The sequence below is a fragment of the Phoenix dactylifera genome, chromosome 9, assembly GCF_009389715.1.
Source record: "Phoenix dactylifera cultivar Barhee BC4 chromosome 9, palm_55x_up_171113_PBpolish2nd_filt_p, whole genome shotgun sequence".
Taxonomy (NCBI): Eukaryota; Viridiplantae; Streptophyta; class Magnoliopsida; order Arecales; family Arecaceae; genus Phoenix; species Phoenix dactylifera.
In genome coordinates, this window is record NC_052400.1 from 16,270,660 (window position 1) to 16,290,974 (window position 20,315).

The 20,315-nt window shown below is 38.0% G+C and overlaps 1 protein-coding gene across 3 annotated transcripts; it reads left to right on the plus strand.

Annotated features, from left to right (window-relative positions):
• Positions 1-1,515: 1,515 nt before the first annotated feature.
• Positions 1,516-19,212, plus strand: LOC103697056 (uncharacterized exonuclease domain-containing protein At3g15140). Of its 3 annotated transcripts, XR_005513382.1 has the most exons (8): positions 1,516-1,802; positions 4,343-4,545; positions 9,286-9,366; positions 12,991-13,116; positions 15,543-15,666; positions 15,854-16,021; positions 18,544-18,884; positions 18,966-19,212. XR_005513382.1 is itself a non-coding variant. In XM_039130200.1 (7 exons), exons 1-7 carry the CDS (start codon positions 1,572-1,574, stop codon positions 18,634-18,636), a joined length of 1,026 nt encoding a protein of 341 aa, XP_038986128.1. In that variant the 5' UTR covers positions 1,516-1,571; the 3' UTR covers positions 18,637-19,212. The 3 variants fall into 3 exon arrangements, 2 of the variants coding, with proteins under 2 accessions (XP_038986128.1, XP_038986129.1); XM_039130200.1 differs by having other exon boundaries at positions 18,544-19,212; XM_039130201.1 differs by lacking the exon at positions 18,544-18,884 and having other exon boundaries at positions 1,517-1,802; positions 18,966-19,129.
• Positions 19,213-20,315: the final 1,103 nt, after the last annotated feature.

Genomic DNA, 20,315 nt, shown 5'->3' on the forward strand with positions numbered 1-20,315 from the left:
CATGGGTGCAGTTAGGAGACGCCCTTAAAAATATATCATGGTCCACTAGCATGGGATTATATATTTGGCACCGCCAAACCAAGATATCATGCGAACCAATAATCTCTCGGTGGGGCTAAAAATATTAATTAATTCAGTCCTGAGAACATATTAATTAATTCCATTCTGTTATGTGAACAAGAAAGCGCAGGTAAAAAATATATCAGTTTTGCAATGGATGCGACTTAAAATGACCATGGATGTAGTGGCATCATTTCAATTTACCCTTAATCTCCAGAGTCAATTAAAAAAAATTCGTTCTCCATTGCCCTATCCCATTAACAGTTGGTCTTGATCTGTTGCATGCGTGGCATGTAACGGATAATTCCGTCAGCCAAGCTTATCCAAGTTTTTATCCACAACAATAATGCCATACTATTCGATAACTTTCATAAGTAACCTTTAAAAATAGGTTAGTGCTTGGTAATCATCATATCAGGGTCAAGAGTGCATGCCTGTGTCGCGGGACCCTATAGTAAAATATGGAGTATGGATCTCAAGCTAAGCTAGTGGATTAAATATTGCAATTTGGATCTCAAGCTATATTAGGAAAATACAATCCCGCAATCGTGGATTCCCGTATATCTAATATTTTTTGTAATTATGTGCGCTCCATTGAATATGTACAATACAAAATCTGCGATAATGATTTGTTGAACCTATCTCTATATTAGTTACACTGATACTGTATTAAAATGGTATTGTTGGGAGGGGTGGATGGGGGATCCGACACTTTAGTCCTACATTAGAAGAGTAGCGGAAAGGATTGTGCCTCATAAGGAGGGGCCACCCTTTTCCTTCCAGAGGGCCTTTTTAAGAAGAACAAAGCTGTAAGGGGAATATTGCCCATTAAAAGCTGCACACGACACGCGTCGCGCAATACGTACGCACTTCCCCAAAGCGGACAATATCTATGGTCGGGACGCAGTCACTTTCCCGCTCTAACGGATGATGCTAAAAGAAGGGCCCCGCCAAAACTTCTCCGTACGAATCCTTCTCGCTGGAGGGGTAGTGTTGGGGGGCGAATGGAAGATCCGGGACTTTAGTCCCACATTGGAAAAGTAGCGGAAATAATTGTGCCTTATAAGGAGGGGCCACCCCTTTTCTTTTAAAGGGCACTTTTAAGAAGGACAAAGTCATGAGAAGAATATTGCCCATTAAGAGCTGCACACAACATGCGTCATGCGATCGGGAAGATGACTTCTATCTTTATTAAAAACCATTTATTATTTATTTTTTAACAAGAGATTTATAGGTCCTCTCCCTCACCTTAACTCCATGTTGCTGGTTTTATGTGAACGTTGCATCATAGGAGCTCTCAAGTAATTAATTGTTCAACGAGGGACCTGTACGGTTGAGGCTCTGCCGATTTTATGCGAATCCTGGATATTAGGAATTTATATCTAAACGTTGTTTAAACCAGGGACCTGGAAATACATTTCCACGTTATAATCTCCAAATATACGTTCAAGTCCGCGATCCTATTATCCTACATAAGCCCTTTAGGGGACCTAGTCCGAATCCGGGTCGGAATGGCCTTTGCTAGGGTTTTTGTTCCTTTCCCTCCGTCATCCTCCTCGCGACCCTCTCTTCTCTTCCTCCCAATCTCCCACCTCTCTATCCCCTTCCAATCCATCCGTAACCTCACCGTCTCGGCTTCCTCCTCGGCCTTAAATTCCTCTGATTCAGTGGAAATCGAAGCTCCAAAGACCCATCGATGGAGACCTATGTGTCTCTACTACACGCAGGGTAAATGCATCAAGGTACGATTTTGGAGCTCGAAACCTGTTTCAATTCCCTAAATTTGTTTTCTGTTTTCTTGCCCCCTCTCTTTCAGTTGTTCTTTTTCGTTCCTTTTACTTTTTGATGTTTAAATAAAAGAAGGATTTTTTTAGTCTCCTGTTAAAGGTGCATGATTGTTCTGTTTTTGGTGAAAATTTCTGCAAACAGTGTTATTAGTCCATTGGGCAGATTTTCCGGTCATTAGCGATAAAACGATTCAAGAATTTGATTTTCTTGGAATCTTGATTTTCCATGGTTATGGTTGTTTACATAAAGCAATTTCCATGTCATTTTTTGTAAGAGTTATGTACATAATTCTACCAACTTTTGTGGAATTAAATCAACAATATAGAGTATGATAATAAAGAGTGTGATGGAACCAGATAAGAAAACTGAAAACGAGCTCATGTTAAATTGGAGAAAGCATATGGTATGGCACCTTGAGAGATGCTGTATTTGTGGGCATCAAGGAACGAAGGTGTACTCGAAATAGTATAGGAATCTGTGATAAATGTCAGAGAATCAACAATGGTGGGATTAGCGTATTTCTTATCGATATATCTAGTGCTAAATGAGACTTTAGGTTTAGAACTTAATTTGAAAATTTCCCCATCTTGGGATACAACTGTAGGTAATACTTTAAGGACCAAATTAGTATGAGATTCAGTTCCTTTTAGCTATATCATATATGATTATCGGGTGTTTTGGTAATGTAATATTATTATTTCTGTTTAGTTAGATAAGCTATTGTGATTTAGTTATAGGTTTCTGCGGATTTTAAGTTACTATGGGCTAAATTTGGAGGGGAAAGGGCATACCAAGATGGTGGCGAAGATTTGTATAATTTCCATTCTCATTTTGTTGTCTTCTCCCTTCCTTCAGATGCAATGTGGATTACATGCTTAATTTAGTTTCTTTGGGCTTGTAGAGCCATCCTTACATTTGATCAGAGACTTGATACAAACGCGCCATCCATTATTTTTTGTGGATTTGATCCTAAAATCAGATAATGACCATTTCAGAATTCAATTATCAAGATCATTTCTCATGACTTGTCATTGCTAAGCTATCCAAACTTGCTGCTGATATTAAACAGAGTTGCCATTGTGACATCAAGTTAAAATTATCAAAGAAAGGCCAATAGCAAATAAAACTTTATCAACTTATGTAATGCTTTCTAAATTTTACATATACAAAGGGGTTGTCAAAAATGTGTCTTTAAGATTTTTTTATGTTATTCTAAAGTGATATAGAGTTCATTGATGGTACTAGAGATTGAGTTAATACCACATATCAATTTGGGGAAAAACTTGGAGGATGGATGTCTAAAATCAATAAAAATAGACATAGACTTCAGTTAAAATGATTTTAGAGGGATAAATTCTATAATTTAATATTATATTTTACATCCACTAACAGTGATATAGAGGTATAAAAAATATAAAAGAATGAAAACTTAGTGGATGAAGTGGAGGAGTTCTTCTTGGCTTATGCAGTTCAAAATGTTCTGCAGTAAAAAAGATCCAAGAACACAAGATGTTAATGACTGATCCAGTTATTAGGAAGTACCTAGCAGTAATTATAATTGCCGACTTTACAGCTTTGCGTCAGTGACTTTGTATCTACCAACTTGGGCAGTTGGGAAGATATTATAGGTGCCATTGAGGTTCTTGCTGGTGGTAACTTACTAAAAGCCCTTAATAGTTTGGCATAACTTTACTTTTTTAGAATGACCTCGTGGAAGATATTATGAGTGCCACTGAGGTTCTTGTTATTGGTAACTTCTAGGTAGACAGTGACTATTAAAATCCTTTAATAGCTAGGCATGACTTTATTCTTTTTTCTTAGAATGACCTTGCTCTGGTGAATGCTGGTCTGCTTCTTTAGGAAGTGAGATGTAGTGTGGTCACTTATTGAGTGGAAGAGAAGGTTTTGTGTTAGCTTGTCAGGGAGGATCACAGATGCCTTGATGGGAAATGGTCTTCCAACTTCTGAAGGAAAGTTCTTATTTATAGCCTGTGGTGGATGGCAAACCGGTGTACCTACTAATTGGTTTTGTAAATTAAGTTTGTAAGACATGTCAATCTGATATTAGAAATATTTCATGTTATTACAATATAATTGCATCTATTACTATTATTATAGTAGATCTGGACTCAGCGCTTACAGAGGAGTATGACATTTTAATTGCCAATGCATTGCTTGTTCAGGAAACTGCAAGAATGAAAAAACTTCTTTGTTATTTATGAACAGACAGCTCTATTCTAGATGCCTTTTTTATGTTGAAAAAAGATATATAACTAATCTGAAATAATGAACATTACCAGGAATTTTTAAACTTTTCTTGAACCTACATTCAACTCACTTCTGCAACGCTATGGTTCAGTCCACTATCTTTTGTTTCATAATTTGATATCCTCAACCATGAAATGGAAATAAAAACAGTTGAATGTGGCAGTATGAGACAAGAAATGCAATAAATACTATCATAAATAACTGACTTTTTTTTTCTTGTTTGCAGATGGATGATGCTACCCACCTTGAGAAGTTCAATCACAATTATTCAGCAGACCTGAAAGTGAATGTTACTCGCCTGAATAGATTGAGGCCTCAAGATCTAGATTACCTATTGGTTCTTGATCTGGAGGGGAGAGTTGAGATTCTTGAATTTCCTGTTCTGATGATTGATGCCAAGACTATGGAATACATTGATTCATTCCATAGGTAGAATTTCTTCTGGGAATGCTATTCGAGTGTGAGACCAATTAACCATTGATTTATAATATGCATTTTGCCATTTTATCTGAAAAAAAATGTTTTTGCTCCATTTCATCTTTATTTTGTTTAGGATTTCTCTAGCATTTTACCGATGGTCAGGCATCAATTTCTATGCTGATAATATTTGGTGTGACCTCTGTTAGGCTTATTATATAATGTCTGAATGGGTGTTTTATTCAACACATTATCCAATGAACCTGCCACAAGAGGATTAAGTTAAATCAGTGCAATCAGTGATCTACTGTCTCCTGGAGACCATTTCAAAACTATACAAGAATTTAGCATAATTTGAACACGATTCAATATTATGCTTTTACGATGCAAAATGATGTGCTAGAACATGATTTTAATAATGTGATCAGCAGATTCCCTACAGCCTGTTATTAGAGGTACCTAACAAAATGCATAAACCACATCAGCTAGCAATATAGGAGCTCACCTGGACAACTATTATAGACTCGAGCAATCCTAATTGGACTCCAAAATGACTCCTCATGGAAGAATAAAATTTATAACCCCCAATGTAACTTTGGTTATCTGTCAAATTTTCACTTATCCTCCAGTCCTCAGTACCCGACAAGACAGAACTGACAAGCATGGCCTTTTCAAGCCATCGTGAAAAAGAGATTGACATGTTTGTTGAGTTTCATGTGGAGCCACATGTTTTGGAGTACAGCAAGCTAATTGCTATTTACTGCTGATATACCAAGTATGACTGGGCACTTGAATATTTTAGTTCCCTATTTCAAAAGCAGATGAAGTTTCGTAGTGAACAAATTATAAGCACTGCAGATGTGTGAACTGATTCTAATAAGTGGAAATCAATTTTAATGCATTGTTTCAGACAACAGGCTTCCTAGTAGATGGTCACACCAGACATCCATATTAGCACTATAATCTCTAATCTGTTAACTAACATTGTCACACTCTAGAAGCATATTCCACCATGTCAAATTAAAAACAAAGGAAAAAAATAGCAGTAGCTTTTCCTTTTTGTTAAGGCTTGTTGTAGTTAGAGATGGATAATAACACAAAGAACATGAGCTCAGAAGAAGCTGTGATATTCAAGGTATGTGATACAATTGATCAGTTTTTCTAAAGTAGCTTTTGCACCTTCCTCAATACCTCAATTTCTCTTTCTTGTTCACCCTTTTTTGATAATTTTGAGTCTCAAAGGCAATTCTATTTAGCCACTAAAAGAAATTGCGGATATATCCTAGAAAACCAGGTTTTTGAATCTCGAGAAAGAGATTTGGAGGCAACCAAATTTTCAAGACTTCTACAAAAGTCTTACAGGTTGACAAGCCAATCACGTATAGTTAGTTTCTCTTAGAGCATGTAACTATTGGTAGTTAGCTTCCAAAAATGATTATCTTTCTTACTTCCCTTATGATGTCGCTAATCTGCAAATCCAGAGGCAAGGCAAAGCATGATAAAGGTCATGCCATTACAGAAGGTTATATGGCATCCTGGGATTAGCTAACGACCTTCATACTATATTAACTGGTAAACTCTTAACCAAATACCAACCAATCTGTCAGAACCTTAATTGTTTTAAGAATGAACAGGGCACTTGAATAGATGGTCATTTCTTGTCACTCTTGTTTGGGTTGGTCTCACTTTCCTATGCATCCAACAATGCTTTTGGTATCTTCTCTGCAAACCCTCCATCTATAGTACATTATGAGTTTGTGGAGGCATGTCATAGGCATCGGCTGCCTATTATTTTATAATGTACAATTCTAATCCATAATCAAATTGTATCTAGGATTACATATGAAGCATTGTAGCTTATTATCTGTCTATTTCAACTTGTGTTTGGACTATTGCGTTTAAGCATATACTCTAACATATGCTTTGCATATTACTGTGGTAAAACACAAATCCCCTGCAGTTGGTGAGCCACCAGACCTCTCTTCTCCCTCCTCCTCTTTCTCCCTCTCTTCTCTCTTACTCTTCCAACCTGATAAACTAACTTGAACTCAACCGAATTTTTTGGGTCAGTTTGAACTGATTTTCGTATTAGGTTTGGTTTCAATTTTAGTTTTAGAAAACCAATTTAAGTTGGTTTGATTTCAAAAAAACCCCTAAACCCATCCGATCCAAATCGTGTACACCCCTACCCCTTCGGATGAGGTCTTCAATCTCATCCTTCAACTATCAGCCCTTCTCAGTGTGATGGCCATGATCTTGATATGGTACCTGCAATATTTATTTCGGTTCCGCTTGTTGGGGCTGGTCTTCAACTTTTCAGGCCATCACACATACTCCCAGTCTTTGATCTCTATTAGGATTAGGTTCTCAAGGTATTGAGAGGAGTATGCCTCTTAAATCCTAGAGGTGGACTTCTAGCTTGTCTGGAGATCCATTCTTTGTACCTTGGCTTCCTCTTTGGATTCTTCTTAGGCTTCCCCTCGTCCGACCTTTGCGCTTCTTCTTAGCTCGGTCTTCGTTCGCTTCCTTCCGAGCTGACATCGCCTTTTTGGTGTTAATGTATTTTTAAGCTCGTACCAGCAACTCAGACAGATCTTTGGGTGGCCTCTTTGAAAGGAAGAAACTGAAGCGTGAGTTCTTCAGTCCGTTCATTATTGCAACCATGACCACAACCTGGTCCAAATCATGTATCTCCAAGTTCTCGGCGTTAAAACGATTAATATATTGCTTGAGTGACTCATCCTTCTTTTGCTTGATAGTCAGCAACTTTGTTGAGGTCCTCTTGCATCTCCTGCTGCTGATAAAATGGTTGACAAATTGCCGACAAAGTTGATCAAAATAGTTGATGAAGTCAAATTGAAGCCTTGCATACCATGACCAAACTGCTTTCCTAAGAGTGGCTAGGAAAGCTTGGCATGTGATCATGTCTGAAGCGTCGTGCAGCAGCATGAGATATTTGAAGTTCTCCATTTGATTTATAGAATTCGAGGTGTGATTATATTGTTTGTATTGCGACATCTTGAACCTCAAATGGGGCTTTGTCATGATCTCTTTGGTGAAGTGGGTTCATTGGCATCGGACGCTCCTGTTCCCTTTCTCTTCAATTGCATCACGGCTCCGTTTTTTTGTTCATTGGCATCGCGGAAGTCTTCTCAGATCGGTCTGATAAGGACTCCCCAAGATTTGAGCCCATCTTCGAATGGGTCATAGCTCGATTGTCCCATCGAGTACCTTCAAGGTTTCCTGGATAAGTTTGGTTGCTGTTCTGCGTCAGTTGATCTAGCTGGTTCTGTGTGTTGGGTTTAGAATTGGTACCCACAGAAGCAGATTTTGCACTATCATCGTCAGGGCCTATACCAGCTAAACAAGCAGGTTAAATTGCTCGGCGGATACAGTTGTTGTAGGCCGAGGGGCCATTGCCGCAGGCTAAGGATCTGGGCCATGAGAATCACATGACTCAGGCCAGTTATCCTACTGGGCTTGCCTCTACCCTCAGTGTGGTGTTTCTTCTCAACTTCATCTTCTCCATGTCTCTCTCTTCAGTTCCCAAAGATGGCACCAATCTGTTGCTGCCAAAATCTGATTTGATGATCTGAAGAGCATCTATGAATTTGCACTGGAGGAAGAAGCATTGATTTACACACAAAAAGAAGATAGAAGGTCGCCATAGCTGATTCGCCCGAGGGCCTTCGATGCTTAAGTAAGAGGCAGGGTTTTGAGCAACAACAAATTGGAAGAAGAGTTGGAAAAAAGTAGAGAGTATTGTAAAGTATTGTGTATGTATGTTATGCATATCTAGTACTTTGAGTCTTTTTTTATAGATGAAGAGCCTTTGTCCTGCCGAGATTGGACTTTAGAGTCTAGATTCAAGTGGAGATCTAGCTCTTCGGCTTTCCTTATCTGGATCAACCCAGAAATATGAGTCCAACTGAAACATGTTTTCTCGGTGCCACGTGTCAGCCCATAATTGGTAGATTAGATTTTGGCCACATCAGATACTTATTCAGGTATCCTGGTTTTCAAATTTAAAAAAAGATTTCAAAGAATTTCCAGGTATGCTTGAAGATATTGTCCAAATGCCTGTAGGAAGGAGAGTTAGATACTTTCCCAATACCTCCAAGGAGAAGTAGGGTTTTATCATGTTTTTCCTTTATTTTTTGATGAATATTGACCGTTTATTTATTAGTTGCAAATTTTGGGTGTGTGATGCTGAAGCTTACAGGTCTATTGATTTGAATTATGATTACATTATGGAGGCTATGGATATTAATGCTATTGTATGAAGTATGGACTATGCTATTTATTACTCACTATGCTTTATAGATGCTGTTTTACTTTTACATGCATGTAAAACATATATATTTATCATGTCATATCCTACTCTTTTAAGACTTGTTGTATCAGCATATTTGTGTCTTAACATGTTCTTCATAGAACACCCCCCCCCCCCCCCCCCCCCCCCCACCCCCCAACCCCACAAAAACAAATAGGATGTATGCGTTGTTTATGCTTTTATTGTTTACTGGACATGCTTCAAATTTGTTTAAGCTTGTTGCTACCTAGCTACAATAATCATCATGCTTTATATCATCTAATGAAGGTTGGCTTTATTTTTGAATTATTACATAAAGATGAATTTTGTTTTAGGTTCCCTTTTCATGTTATGTTAAACCATGATTTAATACACTTAAACAAAATGGTTTTGTTGATATTGTAATAAGTTCTTTCTCTGCTACACAATTCTTTGCATAGGTTTGTAAGGCCAAGCTTAATGAGTAAGCAGAAAATTATGGAATACATTGAAGGAAAATATGGAAGATTTGGAGTCGACCGGTACGTCTAAACATTGTTATAATCATTATAATCTATAATTTTGGTATATCATGCACGAAGTACTTGTTGGTCCTCTATGTCCGTATTTTTGTGAACACTTGACATTGTATTTATTCATATGCAACTTGTTAATGTGGATCTCAAAAAATATGTTCATTACATATATTATAAATCTGACATTTTTTTTCACATAGTTTTAATACTTTTTGAGATTTAACATCTTGCACATATAACTAGGAGAATACTATTATATTTTTCAGTTATTTGCTAGTTGTATTTGTAATTATGTATTTTGGATGATACCAAAGAGTTAATATCAGATCAGGCCAACTATGTTTAGGTTTGGTAGGTCAAACAACTAAATGTTTTGGAGAAGTGTTTCATTCAGCCATTACCACCCAGTTAGGTACCATTACCATCAAAAAGAATTGTACAAAAACATGACTAAAAATGTTTTGACTCTTACTGAATTCTCATTTTTTGCTTCCTTCTGTGGCATATCATTAATATCCACTCATGAGTTTCAACCGTAGATCCATTCCTCCATGTAATCAACATGGTAAAGCTTTTAAATTTGTTTTATGTTCTTCGTTCATTTATTAACTCCATTTATTTGAGTGTTTTTTGGCCGGGTTATGGAATGCACATCTTGTTATTTGTGGACACTTCTGCTGTATTAAAAAGGATTAAGCTAATTGATATGTTAGGATGGACTTATCTGTTGATCATCATCATGTTTTCAGATCTGAAATCTCGTCATTAGATTCTCATTAGTCCTTTTATGTGGAATGTTTTGCATCCTCTTAGCTGGATTTTAGCCATGGATGCATGGCTCTTTTTACTTCACATGTTTGAGATTCTACAAAGGTGCAAGGTGTTTCCATTTTCCATAGTGGAATTATGTCCTTGGCCCTTTGTTATGTTAACAAAATTTTCAATTCTATTCTCGCCAACCAAAATGTGTTAGATCCCCGAGTATTGTTCCAACCATAACTTAATTGAAACAATTTATAACCAATGTGGGGGTACCATAAGACATTCCTTTGTAGCTTCTCACGATATTTATTTTGAGACCTATTGCGCTCTTCTGTTGGAAAACCTTTTCTATCGATCACATTAGCATAGATATTGGGGCAGATCAATACTTGTGGAAGAGATCTGAAAGCAAGATGAAGGTGAGTAACCACTTTGATGTTTATTAGGTATTGTACAAAATGCTAGTCATATGAGTACGATGCCCAACTTCGGTTTTAGCTCTGAACAGATTTCAAGTGTCTATAATGATTTAGTTCTCCCTTTCTAAACACCAATCATCCAGTTGGATAAGGAACATTCCTTGTCTAACTCAAAGGTTGTGTGAAGGAGCGCGATACCTTATATGAGAGGGTGCAAGTAGAAATATCCTTGAGATATTTCTCGTAAATTATCCATAATATCATATAGTTAGTCATTATTCGTATACCCAATATACCAAAGTCCTTTCCATTATTCAAATTCTTGGTCATCAGGCTGACAAATATTTAGTATTGTTGCATTCCATAATTAGCACTTGTTTCTGCCTTGTCACTCCGATACCTCCTTTCTTTCCTAATTCTAGCATTTTATGCCTCTTACTACTGATTGAATTATAAGCAATCATCTATTGCTTCATTCTGTACCTGTCAAGATCAAATGCCTCTTCTGAGCTCATATGAGGATACTCCATTTGGTAATGAGCTTATTGGTACACATTTTTGCTGTTTGTCCTGTACACACTATATGATTACTTTACTATCGATGTAAAATTCTTTCTAAAATGTAATGGATAGTTTCATCAAATTCATTTTTATCTGCTTGGTGAAAGAGTATCATCAGCAAAATGCTAGGCATGCATGTGCCTAGACACCCACACAAACACGCCAGCAATTTTGTGGTCTGTCCAAAACTAGCAAGCAAGCCAGTATTCTTGCTTTATGTGACTTTAATGAAATTCATCAACTTCTAAGACAGACAACTACTGAAGTAAATATTCCCCTTGTCATAGCCCCCTGTTAAATAAATTCACTTTAAGATGTGCAATTCACAAGTACTGCGCTTTCAAAGAGCTAATGCAAATCCCAGTCCATCTTTCTCCGAAGTCTCTGCATTTCAAAATCTCCCATGAGATAACACTGTCATATGTTTTTTCAAATTCCATCATCGGTCCTACTCCCAAAGAATTTGTCTTTTTGCTCCAACTAAGAGTTTGTTGGGATGGGCCATGTGGTCAGTAGACCGTTTAAAAGCAGTCCAAGGATTGTCCAAAAGTTCTGTAATTTTAGATTTCCATATATCAATGAGGACCTTGGTGATGATCTAAATTCATAATTTAGCAAATTTATTGGTTAAGATCTCTTATATTTGCAGCTTTTCCTAATTTGAACCAAATCTATCAGACTGTAATGGAACTTGTTGATCCTTGTTATTCCTCTATAAGATTCCTTAAAAACCTCAAACAGATCAAACTTATGAAAGAAGACATAGGAAAGCCATTCCGGTAGGTTTCTTATTTGCTCGTTGTTCAAAAACTGCAATCTTTATCTCCCGCATTTGCAAAGGTTAGACAATTTAACCAAGCAAAAATCATACTGTTCTCTTAGCTTAATTTCTGTCTAGAATCTCCTCTTCTTTTACAGAGAGGTTGCCATGGGAGGCAGTGATGTATTCTCTAGTTTCTTCTGCCTCAGTCATCTGTGAATCTTGATAGTTCAACTGGTGACTATACAAAACATTTGATGAAGATGAAAAACATGCTCACCTCATACATATATCTCTAAGAACAGTGGAAGAACCAATGGAATTAATCTTATAGCAGTTTCATTCTCATGAGATTTTACCTTGTAATTGTATTATCATTTGTTTGCCCTTTTATTTGTTCTGAATTAAAAGTCATTTACCTTGTCTTTAAGTTAGAATATCATGTTCGGTAAGGGCGGTAATCTATGATCCAACCTGAGATGAGCGAGTTTGTGTTTTTCATAAATGGTTTGAGTTATAACGGGTTGATCCAACTTAACCCACTTATTAAATGGGTCAGGTTCAGGCAGCCCATTTAATAATTGGGTCAAGGCGACATGGTTACAACTTGACCTGCTTGACACCCATTTAAACCATTTCAACTTTTTAAGACACATTTAACCTGTTTAAGACCTGTTTAACATGCTAACAAAGGACCTGACCTGATCCAACCTATGTATGAAAGGGGTTATGCATGTCAGGTCAGGTTTGGTGTTGGACTTGTGACCTGCTTAATAAACAGTTTGGTTCAGGTTCAGATTTTCTCTAATACCTATGTTTCAACCCAACCAGACTGACCCATTTTCACTTTTAATGTTCAGTAATTTAATAATTCATATATGTCTGAGCCCTTCTTCTTAGGTAGAAACCACCAGATATCCCCCACATTTGTTCCAGAGCTATCTAACCTAATCAACCATTCATACTAATAAATTACCAAGCAGTTAGTCCTGGTAGTTGTATTAGAACATGCCTCTTTGTTTCTCATTGCTCTTTGTGTATGTTCTAAATGATATAGACGGATTATCCTAGATGATTCTGAAACCAATAAAAAATATTCAGTTATTACTTTGCTTATTTGTTTTTCAGAGTATGGCATGATACAGCAATCCCTTTTAAAGATGTTCTCGAGGAGTTTGAGGTATGGATGACTAATCATCACTTGTGGAAAAAGGATCAAGGAGGATCACTTAATCATGCAGCATTTGTGACCTGGTTCGTTAATTAGTGCTGGAAACTGTAGATCTGCCTGCATGCACCTTTTCATTTATATCTTTCTCTACCTCATTTTTTTGTCGTATTATAAATTTATGTGCCGTAAATATTAGTTTGCACTTAGTTCTTTCATTTATTTGTTAGATCTGTGGTATCCAATCATCTTTTGCATGACGTAATATCAAAAACTTTTAAATGTCTTAAGTCCAACAAATTGTCGGAGGTACCAATTTTGTCTTTTTGACTAAAGCAAAGGGGTCATTTTGGTTGCATTGAATGCTTCATCTGTTGACTTTTTAATGCATTCAGAGCACATGGTAAATGTATTTGTACTGTTTTAGTGGCATATGACCTTTCTCAAACAACTTTCTTAATTTTTTTCATAGGGTCAGTGCGAATGCTTAGTATTGTTTCAGTGTTTGGTTGCAGACATATAATTTGCTTGCTCTAGAATTCTCTAACTTTGTTTGCTATGCTACAAGTGTGTCTACTATTTATATTGGTTGTTCTTGCGGTTATTTTTTAATGATATAGAATTTGCAGTCTGTGCATAGAAAATAAGAAGATTTTCTCATGTGTTTCACAGAAAAAAAATAGTGTGAGGTCCAAGTCTTGGGATGTAGATATAAACATCAGAAAGCAAGAGGGGGGTCATTCAAGAATTTTTTTGTTAATTTGAGATTATTTGAAGAACTTTTTCTAAGGTGAAGAATTTTGTCATTAGGCTGGTGAAAATAGAAACCATCATGTGCGCTACCCTTATTCTTTTTGAAATGAAATTAAATGCTATATAGTAATGATCTTGAGGGTATGGTCTTAATTTAATCTTTTAGGGGTTGTGCACATATGCCTTTTTATTGTTGGTAGGCTACATTTGACTTGTCAAAGTCCAACATCTTCCATCATTATGATGATTGGTGCTGCCAAATCAATGTTTTCTACCCAAACACGTACAATGATATCTTATAAGGATTTATGTGAAAAGGCTTCAAGAATGATTGTGTTAGAGTAGGTCTGAGGCTTTTGGTAGTAGGTAGAGAATATGTAACTCTTGCTAAAAAGCATGTGATTTTACAATAGATGAGTAAACTCCTTCCTTAAATTAGTCTTCAGTTGATTGATCCATTCGAACAGGAGAGAGGACCATAATACCAGGTGACAACTTTTTCCTTTCCTCTTTAGTATTTCAGTGGAACATTTGCCTTATAGAACTTATTGTGACCAGAGAGAATATCTAGCCTTTCCATTCTTAGGCTACATAAGACTGAGATTCAACATGTTTAGCCATTCTAATTGTGGAATATGCTTGAGCATACATGCTTCTAACTATATGTTATATGACAACATGAGGATCGCCCATGCTCCATTTGAAATCAAATACAGCGACTCGTGGCTCACCTTGGAACTTAGACTAGTAATACTTGAAATTTAATCATAGTAGAACTTTGTAAGAGAACTAATTGAAAGACAGATTTGGGATAAATAACAGGAAAATTTAGAAGAAATAAGCAATTATGTAGTCGACAAATGCATAGTATATAAAATTTCCTACTCATAGTTGAAGCCCAGGCTCTGATATTCAAGACCGTCTCTTAGTTTTTTTCTCGCACTCTCACTTTCTTCGAGCTTACCCTTGAAAAAGCAGGTATTTCTTGGTGCCACAGTGCCAGTACTTATTTGTTACATGCTTGTTCCATTGAAGGAGTATCCTTATGATGTCTACTCCTATTTAGCTAATGTTACATTCTGAAGACCCTAGAAACAACTTCTGCATAAAATGCTTTTTTTTTTAATTTAGTAATAGAAATAAATGTTACCCTATAAAAGCATGTCTCATTCCTTAGTGGATGCACGCGCACATACACAAATCAATTAGTATGATGCGTCAGAGTGTTTCGCAATATACAAACAGGGTACAGTTCTTCCTATCAATTCCATTTCTTCCTTAAGTATATAATTTTTCTACCATGTGAAACATTATATACTTGGGAAATATTGAATATGATGTCTAGCAATTGCTGACTGCCAAGTGTACACAGCTTATAAGCATCATGCTACTCCAATTCATTGTTGGACCACTTATGATTCTGATCTTGAATAAAGAGGAACAATAGATTTTTTGGGGGACAAGGAACAATAAATTTACTCTGCTGTGTTGATTTTAACCATGAACATTGTCTCTTAGATTGTCCTCATGGACTTCCTTTTTTTCTAGACTTGCAACTGGTCAGAAAGATTAAGCTGTATGACTGAATGTATTTCATTATTTTTTTCGAATTTCTAGAAAACTTTCCTCCATGGTTAGTTGAAAACGAAGGGGGCAGGTCAATGCCAATTGGGTATATCGTTTTTAACCTATATGGGATATCATTTTTCAAGAGTAACTTTGTACACGCTGATCATTGTTTTCACTCTTTTGATTACAGTGGGAATTGGGATTTGAAGACAATGATCCCTAAGCAGTGCAGAATTTCAAAGATAAAGATGCCCTTGTATTTCATGGAGTGGATTAATCTAAAGGACATTTATCTCAATTTTTACAAGAGAACGGTAAACTTTGTTGATAGTTGTGTCTACAGCCATAGTAGTTTTGTTCTTTATCTCAAGGGACAGTGCAAGAATCCAAATACAAATATTTAATGAGTTAGGAAATGGTTCTCAAGGCCTGGATATTGCATCAATTAATTTATACTTGAAACCTGTATTAATGACTTTGTTATATCTTCGTTCGTGTCAGGCAACAGGAATGATGACGATGATGAGGCAACTTGAGATCCCAGTGTGGGGAAGTCATCATCTTGGTCTCGATGATGCTAAGAATATAGCAAGAGTTCTTCAGCATATGCTCGCAGATGGTGTGGTCCTGCAGATTACTGCAAGGAGGAGTGCTTCATCTCCTGATGAGGTGAATTTTCTTTTCAGTAATCGAATCAGATGACATTAAGCATGCATGGGAGGATTTTGAACTTGTGAGAAGCATGATGGAAGCACAAGAGTTTCGTACATGGATCCTGAAGGAAAACAAGTTTAGAAGATCTGACATAAATTCAGCAGTGGCAGGCCTAGTTTTAGGCCCTCTAATCAACTGCTGTCAATCTCATGTGACGAAACTCATCACCAATGAGATGAGGTACCAGACTCTCTCCTGTTGCAGCCTCTGCTTCCACTTTCTCCACTGAGCACAGGGAACTATGGGCTCGTTTGGTTCGCAGAAAGCATTTTCCTTCCCAGGAATATGATTCCTGGGAAACAAATTCCTAGGAAGAGGATGCCTAGGAAAGTACTTTTGGCATGTTTGGTTGACCATGGAAAAGTGACAAATTTCCAAGGTGCTTATGTTTGGTTGGCCATCCACTTTCCTAGGAAAGTTATATATAATTCCTATTATGCCCTTAATAAAAATTAGCTTTTTAATACCTCTTTAATGCTTCTTTAATGCTGAAGGGATTTTTTGGAAAAAAGTAAAAATGGAGTGATTCCCACCTCATAGGAAAGTAACTTTCCCATGTTTCTCATGGGAAAGACTTTCCCATGAAATGTGGGAATCACATTCCCATGGGAATACAACTTTTCATTCTCTCTCCTTTGAAAACTCCAACCAAGGCATCTCATTACTTTCCCGTTGACCACACTTTCTCCCTTTTTTTTTCCGCGAACCAAACGAGCCCTATATGCTGGTAAAGGAAGAGAGTGATCTAGATTACAAAAGGAATGAAAGGATGTCATTCTTACAAATGTCTCTGTAGGTTTGATATACATGTTTCTGTATCAATATCCTAAAGCAAAACAGAAAGATATAGATAAATCTTACGACTCAGCTTCAAAGCAGTTTGCGCAGATTTATTTTCCTTTATGTGATATGACCTGTGATTAATAATACAAGGTGGCAAAATAAGAATATGCCAACCAGTATTTTCATGCGGAACATCCGAGCTACTTATATAATTCAGTCTGTGACCGTCGTTAACGTCAGCTTGGCAATTTCCTTTGGAAGCTGGGGCTTCCCTCGCAGGAAGTTTTAAAAGGATGCCGTCACAGTGATCTCAAGCAGTTCACTTCGACCGATGCCAAGATTCACTCGAAGGAAGGTGAGTCCTTTTCTTTCACCCGAAAGATATCTGCCCCAATCTCCCCTGCTATCATCTCCACCTCCTCCCCTGCACCTGCCGACCTCTTCCTTTTCCTCCACCTCACCTCTTTAGGTAATCATGCTCCTAGCCGGAGATCCAAAGGGAGTGGAGGAAGTTGCAAGGCGGGCTCCCGGGGATGCTTAGTGGTGGTGAGCTGGTGGCGATGCAATTGGTGGTGGTAGTGAAGGCAAAGGGTTCAAGCCGAACCTCTCGGATCAGTAAAGAATACCATCGGATTGAAAGGGTTGGAGCCGGTGGTGACTTTTGCGGTCGCTCACACTGAGTCGACTTGGATCTGAACTACGATCTAGATCGAGTCTTATCGAAATCGAATTTTCTTTTTGTGCTATATGATGCTTAGGCTGTACGTTTTCTCCCTTTCTTTACTTGTTCTCGAAGGTCTCCACTCGGGTCACAGCCCTTTCGCTCATCACCACTCGGTGGGTCAGCTGCTTGTTCTGATAACAGGATAATTTGAATGGCAACACTTCCTGTAAAAGCCCAGATCCTGATAGTTTTTTAGATTTATTCCCATATTACATGACACCATTCACCGACCCCTTTGTCATGCTTGGGAACTCCTGTCAGCTCCATGTCTATTTTTTGATATTATGATTAGTCAGATTGTCTAAATGTTTTTCTGCTTGCCGATTCGGTTTGGTTTTTGTTATTTTTCAAGCTGGACAAATAATTATAACAATAAAGTATGCCTCTAATCATTTTCCATTTGGCAACCTGCTCGCATCTTACTCTTTAGAACTCTTGCAAAAAGGATTCATACAGGCGTGTGTTTAATTCTACATCGGTTATTTATTGGGCAAATCCTGCGTCTTTATCTAGGATCAAAGAGTCAAAAAAAATCTTCCGACTAGCCTTTTTAGACGAAATCCTGGGTTGCGACAGAAGTGATATCAGAACGGACCAGTCTATGGCCTATATGGATTAGAGGACACTGTAACACGGATTTATGACGGCTGACTATGAACTACTTGTGGTGTTTGTGATTGGATTTGGATTCTTAGTGTGGCCAGAATGTTCAGGCTTAAATAGGAGGGTATGCGAGAACTTGTACGGGCGTGTGTTCAATCCCACATCGATTATTCACTAAATAGATTTTGGATGTTTATTCAGGATCAAGGAATATAAATAATACCATCCGGCTAGCCTTTTTAAGTGAGCTCCTGTGCCCCAAACCTCTCACTTTGTTTCCTCAGGACCATCGTGAATGGTTTGTGCTATCTAGCAACTTTATGTTTTTGGAATTAGTTTCATGGGTTTGCTGCTGTTCTCCATTCAGCTTACCATCAGTTCTCTCATGGAGACCTCGGCTGCTAATGTGGAATCCAGAAGCAAGGACATGCAGCAAAGTTCGGGTAAAAGCAAAGATTAGCACAGCAACAGAAAACAGTGGCAGCAAATTTTTTTCTTCATTCCTCCCTTGCACACTACATCTTGCAACAAATGCAAGTTTTACTTTGAAGAAGCTCGCATCAATGCTTCAAATGCAAGATGACACATGAATAGGGCCAACTCTCTCAGACTCAGCTCGTTCATGCAGATGGAGTGTTCATTGAGGCAGAGGATCGCAGTTGCAGTGCCATCCTTCGATAAAAAGAGTGTGATCATAACAGATGGGAGGTCGATACCTCTCCCCCCTGTTCAGAGGATGTCATGGTCAGAATACTGAAAATGTGACCTGCCATTTCCAAATTGTTGCAGGTTTAAATGCTGCAGCTGGAGCTCATGACATGATGCACATGGCCATGAAAGTCTGTGAAGCTATTTGGAGGACTTTGTTACCTGGGTGGGCCTGAGAGCTTTTGTAGCCTCAAATGCTTAATTATCTTAATAAAACAAGAGTAGGTGAATTTTCTCCATCCACATATGTTGCTTTTGGCTTGGATAATTCCCTTCTGTTCTTATTTTCTCATTCTTTGTGTATTGAATGCCAAGAGCCCCTTTTCAAGTTTGTAAAGCTTCCGAGGTCGAGCAGTCTCGATTTCACTACTGGATTTGCGAACGAATGCTGGGGTGGATGGATTACCTGATCAACTCTTCTAATTTCCATACTAAGAGCTTCACATTCTCTACCTTGGCCACCCAAAGAAAGGGCACCTGAAAGGGCCCTTTGAGCGCTCAATGTTCGGTAGAGTTTAAAGGCATTGACCTCCACTTTGAATCCTAAAGCTGAAAGGCCAAAAAGTATTTCACGTAGTTAGACACGAAATAAAGCCATTGTAAAGCTGACAAAATTAGCTAATCCCGCTGCCAGAAAGCCAGGAGGTGGGTGTTCTTCACTGTTTTTTGACAGGATATCTGGCTGCAGTGCCAATCACTGAATGGACAATTGACTGCTGGCCTTCAGGCACAACAATCAAATCTATGAGAAAGCAATTTGACTTAACGTTGGCATGGGACCTGCAAGAGCTTGGATTCCCACTCGGTGGTGGGTCCAAATAATGTTTGTCTCTAAGCCTTTAAAACAAGGCATCAAACTGCTAGATTAGCCTTGTCCATCTAGGGACGAATACCCCTCATCATCTGGTGCTCGCTTCTTTTCTTTGGACTTGCTGCTGATTATAAGGGGACGCATGGGCCTTAGGAAACTGGTTATATATAGCAAAGAAATAAATGATATCATACGAGAAAAGCTGCTAAGGAGGATGGGCGTGGGCAAAGGGTGACGAGGATGATGGTAGAGAAGGATTCTCTGTATCACCTCCAAATCATAGATGGCATCCCTACTTCTTTTGCTTGGTCCTTGGCAGGCAAGAGAGTGGCAAATGTTGCCTTACACTGTATGCATCATATGGCTGCGCACTATACCAATTATTTCGTCTTCTTTCTAAAAGCCTCGTTTATCATGCACTCTGTTGCAGAAAAAGAAAGTTAAGATGATTGGCACGGTGCACAGCCATATTAGTGCATTGAATATAATTTTTTCATAAGATGGCTGTGCCATGGTGGATGCTTAGCGGCTAAGTCGCATCCTTCAGCGCACATCATGAGCATGAGTACCTCATTTTCTTTACTAGGTGTGGCTTAAATGGGTCACACTTTTGGCGAAAG